At 36.0% G+C, this 7,788-nt stretch overlaps 1 protein-coding gene across 1 annotated transcript; it reads right to left on the minus strand.

Annotated features, from left to right (window-relative positions):
• Positions 1-3,725: 3,725 nt before the first annotated feature.
• CUC2 (NAC (No Apical Meristem) domain transcriptional regulator superfamily protein) lies at positions 3,726-6,548 on the minus strand. The gene is made up of 3 exons (XM_011031225.1): positions 5,800-6,548; positions 5,428-5,711; positions 3,726-4,606 (listed from the first exon to the last, which is right to left on the minus strand). Exons 1-3 carry the CDS (start codon positions 5,978-5,980, stop codon positions 3,995-3,997), a joined length of 1,077 nt encoding a protein of 358 aa, XP_011029527.1. The 5' UTR covers positions 5,981-6,548; the 3' UTR covers positions 3,726-3,994.
• Positions 6,549-7,788: the final 1,240 nt, after the last annotated feature.

A 7,788-nucleotide genomic window follows, 5' to 3' on the forward strand; every position in this document is an offset into this window, starting at 1 on the left:
CAGCAATGCATATTACAACAACTATATTCTGGTCAGTAAACTGAACAGCCGAAGATGTCCATTTGTCAGCAATGCATATTATCATAAATCATGATGCCATCCCATCTGATTCTTCCTTACGACTTCACTGCAAAAGCAAATAATGAAACTCACAAAAAAAAATCAAAGAAAATCTGCAGGGGTGCAGCGTATATTTCCAATGCTTGAATATAAGACAACCTATACTTTCAAACTCATAATTCCCTTCTTCTTATGCTGATCCCAGCTTTTTTGTTCTTCTGGCATTTTGATGCTTGGATGTTTCTGCCTTAACCCTTCTTTCACAGCCAAATTATCTCTCCATCAGAGACTGGCATAGCCCAAATACATTATGCGTCCAAAATCTGCACCAATTGATGGGCGTAGCGTGCTATGCCATTTCCATGCACAAATTGTACCCGAATCCACAGGTCCCTACAGAGCCCAAAATGTTATGCTGCTGATTGCGTTGCCCATCATGCACAGATCACTTGCCTTATTTCAACTTTAAGGTTAAAAATATGCTGACCATGCTCATCATCACAAGCCACAAGCCATTCATCATTGAGCGTTTTCGATGCAGTTACTTGGTCCCAAACAAATTTGAACAAATGTGACTCAGTGTGGCTTTCACAGCTAGGTAGCATCTGTAACTTTGTGTGCATTGCAACTATAGCTGTCTTCAACACAATCACTTGTGTCCTCTCTTGGTTTATCCAATCTGTGGCTGAGGCAAAGTATGTGATCATAACTAGCCTATGGTACATTTGGAGAACAAATTGGAAGTGGTCGAGAGCATCCCTATCCTTGCTATGTGTTTTTTTTTAACGAAATAGTCACATGTTTTCTATTGCAAAAATTGTAAGGTTTAAAGAGGGAATATTATACTTGGAGTCATAGGTTGATAGATATCCATTGGAAATGATTTTATATGTTTTTTTTAAAGTAATAGAGAAATTAAAGAATTAAAAAAAAGATGAGGATCCAGCAAGTATAGGCCTTCAAAATCTAGTCTTATAATGAGTATTATAGTTGTATTTCAGTGTAAGTTTTTTTATTTGATAGGTCATTTTTTCAAATCAAAATTGTATATTTAGAGTTATGATGATTGGAAGTAGATCACTTGAATTTATATTATTTGGGTTTATAAGAAAGTAAAATCTTTGAAGCTTATTTTTAGTTAATTTAAGAATATGATTCCCTTCAAATTATTTATGACCCTAAAGTTTATTGTTTCTGCTTAAATGATATTAAAGAGTTGTAGTGTGTTTTAATATATCTTTTTAATATTTTTTATGAATTTATAAAATAATTATTTATAATTGTAGAAACATGTAGTGGTCAATAACCGAAACTTGTTTTGGAGAGTGAACTTTTATAATTTGATTTTAAACCTTTCCATATACTAAAATTAATTGATTTTTATGTAGAATTTTAATACATGTAAGGTGTTTCATAAAAAAGTTTTATTTCTATATGAATGAATTTATTTACTTAATAAATAGTTTCTAAAAATGGTCTTAGTTAAGATACTCCCTTTTTAATCATGCTTATAATACTTCTTTACTTTAAATTAAAGCATTTTTTTTATCATTTTCTGATTATATTTTATATTATTATTATTTTTGGACCATGTCTATAAGGGTTATACTTTGATTTTTATAAACATGTTTATTTCAAATTTAATACCTAATTATAAGAAAAAAATATAACCCATTATTACCATGATTAGAGTAACCATATGTTTTAAACCCGATTTTTGGCTATACATATCTATCAAAAAAGTTTTTTCTTAGAATTTTATGCTTAATCATAGAAAAAAATATAACTTATTATTATTGTGGCTAGAGTAGCTGTTTGCTTTGGACTCCAGAATATTCATTGACAGCTATAAATATATTTATTTAAAATTTGATATTTATTTATAAAATAAAATATTATTATTTTGATTAGAGTAACGGTTACCTTGTCTTCGGTTTTTAAAGGTTATATATTGGTATCTATAAATATATTTATTTAAAATTTAATATTTAAAATATAACCTATTATTATTATAGTTGAAGTAATCAGAATTCTGTAACTCTAAATTTAATTAGAATGCGCATTCAATGCATGCTCAGTCGAGCACGTGCGTATTTTCTATCACAGGATCACGGCGTTAAAAAAATGCTGTCAAGTGGATAATGTTCATATAACATCTCTCTTCAACTCAACAATTAAAAAAACACAATAATCCTTGCACTCATAAGGACTGTTAAAGTGGGCTTTAATAGCAGGAGGTACCCGAGTGGTTCATAGCGATAAAAACTGTCATGAATCCCTGAGTAAATTTCTTCCAGCTTTTGCACTTCTTCACACTCTCTTGTCAGCTTCCTAACAACTTCTCTACAACATAAACACAACCTCATTTTGTTTACAAACATCACCCATAAAGTCCCACGACTTTCACATAGGACTTGTTTTGCTGGTTTCCAGCCCCGACATACTCGTTCTCCAGCAAAGAAATAGCCATCTCATCTGTAACACAGAAGCTTGTCTATCTTTGCGGATTTAGAACCGGGTCAGCAATATAAAAAACGCGTGCATTTTGTAGATGATAGTTCCTTTTAAGATCATAATTTGCACAAACAATCCGAATCCCTATTATCGCATTTTTCTTGAAACAAAAGAAAATGTCTTGTAAAAGACACCAACATGTTGACCTTGCATCCAGGGATCCATGAATGGGAGATCCACTTATTTAGTTAGATCCCTCAAGAACAAGAAAACCTTAGGATATGTGTGTGTGTGTACACGCTACTGTTGCTATATGAAAAATCCGAGTAAAAATGATATCGTAGTGACAGATTAAAGTTTAAATCAGAACAATTTCATTTTGCTGCTTCTTTCCTCTTTCCTTCCGAGTACAGCAAATACAAACGGAGGCATGCTGCACTATTAACTTGTTAGCTAGAAGAAGTACCAAATTCTCACCCTGCAGTTGGCCCTTCACCTACGCTTATGTAAGTTTTATGCTGACAGAACAGAAACAATGTCACAGGTGCATTAAACTTGTCCCTTCTACAAGTAGGGTTATGGCATCAGTATTCTCATAGTCCCTTCATAGACCAGAACCCATGTGTGAAAGGTGAACTCCAATGTACCAACAACACCCCCACTACTCAACTACCTATTTAATGTCCTTTCCCCTCGTATTCATTGCAAGAAAATAACAGTGTAATCTGGCGTAATCTAGTTATGGTTTTTCTTCTTTGATCATCAGGCATCCCTTTACCTAGAAAACATAACATGGTTTTCCAATTAATCACATTACCTACCCCATAAATAAGTTACCATGATCCTCTATATCAGCATCACATATCGAAATGCAAGGCTTCGACTTCATCAAGAATTACAACAAGCAAACACTTGCCTGACTTAATCCAACACAATGATTAAAAATTAATAGAACAAAGCTACTAGCCGTTGTTGATACAGAAAGAAACAGTAGAAAACTTTCGTAGAGAACATAACATTACACATAACGGGCCGTATCGAAATGCAAGGCTTCGACTTCATACTTCATCAAGAATCACAACAAGCAAAACACTTGCCTGACTTGATCCAACACAATGATTAAAAATTAATAGAACAAAGCTACTAGCCGTTGTTGATACAGAAAGAAACAGTAGAAAACTTTCGTAGAGAATATAACATTACAGATAACGGGCCATTACATAGTCATTTTAATTCCATTATATTCCAAATTAAAAGCATAGATAGTCATCATACATTAACCAGAAAATCCTAGTGATACTGAATACCTGATACGTAACAACAAGATATACAAATATCCTGCCCTAATATCAGTCCAGTTGGCACAACCAGAAACCCGAATAATACAGAAATCTGAATAGTACCAGAGAATCATTGAAGAACAAAGATTGAAGATAATTTAGTAGCTATCATAGAAGGGGTGCACATATGCCTTTTCAACTCAATAAGTCCACATGCAGTCAAGCTCGGTAGGACCCATTGCCACCCTTCCGCCAGCTCCAATACCAGCACCGGTACCATCAACCCTTCCATCTTCAGGGTTCACCATCCAATTCATTGCAGCACCACCGCCATGAAAAGGTGGTACTGCCGCGGCAGAGGGTTGGGAGGAAAAAAAGAAAGGCAGCTGAAGATTTTCCTGAAGAGACCTCAAACTTGGGAAACCATTGGCACCGGTGTTTCTTGGGAATCTTGAGAATGAATCGATCATTGGAGGTGGAGGCAGTGGAGCAAGATCAAAGTTATTACTGTTATGCTTGGCAGCGGCGGAAGCAGCAGCTGCGATGGTGGAGAAACAGGACACGTGCTCGTGTTGAGTGTGGCTGTCGTAAGAGCAGCTGTCACGGTCATTGAGAGTAGTGGTAGATGCAGCAGTGGTAAGAGTAGTTGTAGCATCAAGGAGGGGAGGGAGGGAGACTGAAGATGGGGAGCTAGCTTCTGAGTAGAGATTGATAGTGGTGTTGAAGCGGTTTTTCTTGGGGGCGCTTCCGCTTCCGCCACTCGCAGCTCCACTACAGCTCTTCTGAAAGACTCGAGAGATTACCCACTCGTCCTGACAAGGATTGAAGTTTGAAAATGTAAAATGCCATCATTGCATGTAGTTGAAATAGTGCAAAACATCATACAAATATAGATATGATCACTACTTGCAAGAGGTCTCAAAATGGAAGCACTTGGATCACGTTATTTGTTAGCCAAAAGACAATTATCATGACTACAAGGGAATATGCGAACACTTTCGACCACATAATATCAGATGCCTATGATTTTCCTTGTGAGGTAAACAAGAATATATGATGGTTGTTCAAATTTGAAGTTCAAAACAAGATCACTTAGTCAAGCGTGTGGGAAATGTAAACCTAAACCAGCATGCAAGTCGTACACAAACTATGCAACTAAATGACTGAATAGTAATCAGTAGCCTCTGGAATAATGACAAGAATAATGATGCCGAAATGCTGTGATCTGTCTAAATCCCAATAAAGATGAATATTGAGTACTTTCTGCTAGATGAAAATAGCTACAGACCCTTTATTGTAGAGACCATAACTACCATAAAATTATTTGCTAGAGTAATGCTTGAATAATTTGCTTTTCCAAAAAAATCTAGGAGCAAGTAGAAACATCATGTCCTCCATGACATTCAATCATATAATCAAACTTGTCGCCAAAGCAACTACAAAACCTAAACTCTTTCTTCGATGCACTACCGCAACCCTAATCATGAAATATGGCACCTAAGACTGAGGTATCTAGCTAGTAGTACTCGTATAATAGCACCCAGAAACATGTATTATACCCTAGAAAACAGGCTTATCTTACATGGCTTGAATAGAGAACAAGGTAACACAAAACACGAGTGCTCTTTTATACCTTAGAGCACCTAGAGAGGTAGTGGTAAGCAAATTTGCCTTCAAGGCGATACTCATGCATAACCCAGTTACTTTTCTCTCCTTTAGGAGCCCTCCCTCTGTAGAACACCAGTGTCTTCTTCATTCCCACAAGTGCACCGGTCTTTGAGCTATAAATCTCCCTATCTTTCCCCGTAGCCTTCCAATAACCAGCTTCAGTGGCTCTATTAGTTCTCAGCCCAGTTGGGTACTTTCTATCTCTCAAGTTAAAGAAGTACCACTCTTTCTCTCCCATTTTAGCTTTCCCTGCCACCACAAATCACAAGGAAACCAAAAGTTAACAGCTTTTTGTGTAAAATTGAAAGAATTAGAGAAGATAATGCATCTTAATTACCTGGAAGTTCCCATGGCTCACACTTATTGAGGTCAACTTCAGCGATGGCCCTACCGGTGAAGTTGCTGTCCAGAACCTTCTTTAGGAGATAGTAGGTGATAAGCTCTTCATCAGTTGGGTGAAACCTAAATCCAGGAGGCAAATGGGCATCACCATTGTCGAAGTGGTGGTAGCTCTCCATTGAAAAACAAAAACAGAAGTCAACAAATTGACAAAACAGAAGTCGATCCAAAGCTCAATAGAAAACCCAAGAAAGAAAGAAATTGCTGAGGTTCCAAGCTTCTTCAAGGATCTATCAAAACCCACATCGTAAAACGTCTAAACAATGCAAGGCTGTGTTGGTTACTGCAAGGGATGAACAGGATTTGTTACTCAGTTGTCTAATTTATGAGACCATGGCTAGTTATAAGACCTGAGAGAGCGAGTGGAAGCGTGTGTGGGTTTATAAGGGGTGGTCTCGTGGGGGATGTGATGAAAGGAGGGGGCAGGGTGAAAAAGGCGAAATAATAGTGTGAGAGAAAGTATGATCTAGCTGGCCTTGGAAAATCTCTCTGTGTTTTCTCTGCTCTGTCCTCTTCTGTCTCTCTCTCTTACTGTCTATAGGAGCTATGGATATGATAAGGTCCATAGGAGAGAGGGGGAGGGTGATGTATGTGTCTGAGGAGTGGGCTGTGGGGTTCTGTTTAAGAGTATGCGTGCGTGCGTGAGAAGTGTGCAGGTATTCTCTGTCAGTGAAGAAAATGAAGGGAGGGAACAGAAAGTAGTTTTTATGAGAGAGGTCCTTTGGAAAAAAACAAACAATTTTTTAAAAAAAGAAAAAAAGAGAGAGAAGATTTTCACCATGAATCGATAAAGCTGTTTCATATCTCCTCTGTCAGCGGAGTACATAGATTAAATTATCAATCTTGACAGAGACATTGTAACACACGCCATCGCTCTTTCTCCTCCAATCTCTTCAATCGCCTTTCTTTCTTCACTTTTCTCTTCTTTTGTTTAGTTTTTGTGCTTTATGGGATTCACTGGTAAAATGTTTACCATCTGATCTTTGGGATTTTTCTGTTTCGCTGTTGTTGATTTATGGTGATCTTATTGAGCTCCAGATGAAGAGGATGCCCATGTAATTGGCTCGTTCTGTCTGCACTGCAAAGTTGCAAAAAAACCATACCTCTAATGACGTGGATTTTCTGCCCTCACAGTTTTAGCTTTTTGCTAGTTAGGCATGCACCATTACATTTTCATGCTAATAAGGTACGATCACAGCTTTGACACATAGGACAAAAAGATTGCCCCAGGAGTGGTAGCTAAAAGTAAGGTGGCAAAATAGCCTTTTCCACTCTTAACCCCCCCCTCCCCCTCCCCCTCGTTCTATCTAGGCTTTTCTAGCCTTCTGCAGCTATTAAACTGTTGGCTTCAGGTGATGTAATATTTCTTAGTGTTTTGTTTTTTACAAATTGAGAACGTCGGAAATGTTGTGGCCGCGGAAATATGAGTGTCCATTTGAGGCTATTTTGGGATATTACATTGAGAAAAATAAAAAAAAAGTTTTGATGAAGCATTGTAATCATAGTTTTAAAAAATAATCAGGCCTCACAGCTTAATTAATTTGGTTAAAATTTTTATTATAACTTATTTATTTTTTTATTAAAATAATATTATTTTAAAAATTTTTTAAATAAAAATTGCCCCAACTAATCTGGTAACTCAATTAAAATTCAAAATTTAGACTTTAGATTGAATTGCCACTCAATCAAGTTTAAAAATTATAATGAGAATTATAAATTTTTCATGTTTGGTATTCCTTACATGTTATATTTAATTGTTATTGTATTTTTAAAATTGACATGTAATTAATATGGTGTGTTGCGACGATAGAGGTGGTAGTAATTAAAAAATATAATATTAATTAAATATTATAATTTTAAATTATGATATCAATTAATTTTTAATAATTATTTTAACAGTCATCTCGTGAAAATATAGTATCAAAAT

The sequence above is a fragment of the Populus euphratica genome, unplaced genomic scaffold (assembly GCF_000495115.2).
Source record: "Populus euphratica unplaced genomic scaffold, PopEup_1.0 scaffold86.1, whole genome shotgun sequence".
NCBI classification, from domain to species: domain Eukaryota; kingdom Viridiplantae; phylum Streptophyta; class Magnoliopsida; order Malpighiales; family Salicaceae; genus Populus; species Populus euphratica.

Coding starts and splice junctions, on each gene's coding strand:
- CUC2 (XM_011031225.1), bottom strand. CDS start 5,980: ATGGAGAGCTACCACCACTTCGACAATGGTGATGCCCATTTGCCTCCT. Junction 5,712..5,799: donor TGAGCCATGGGAACTTCCAG/GTAATTAAGATG, acceptor TTGTGGTGGCAG/GGAAAGCTAAAATGGGAGAG. Junction 4,607..5,427: donor ACCTCTCTAGGTGCTCTAAG/GTATAAAAGAGC, acceptor AATCCTTGTCAG/GACGAGTGGGTAATCTCTCG.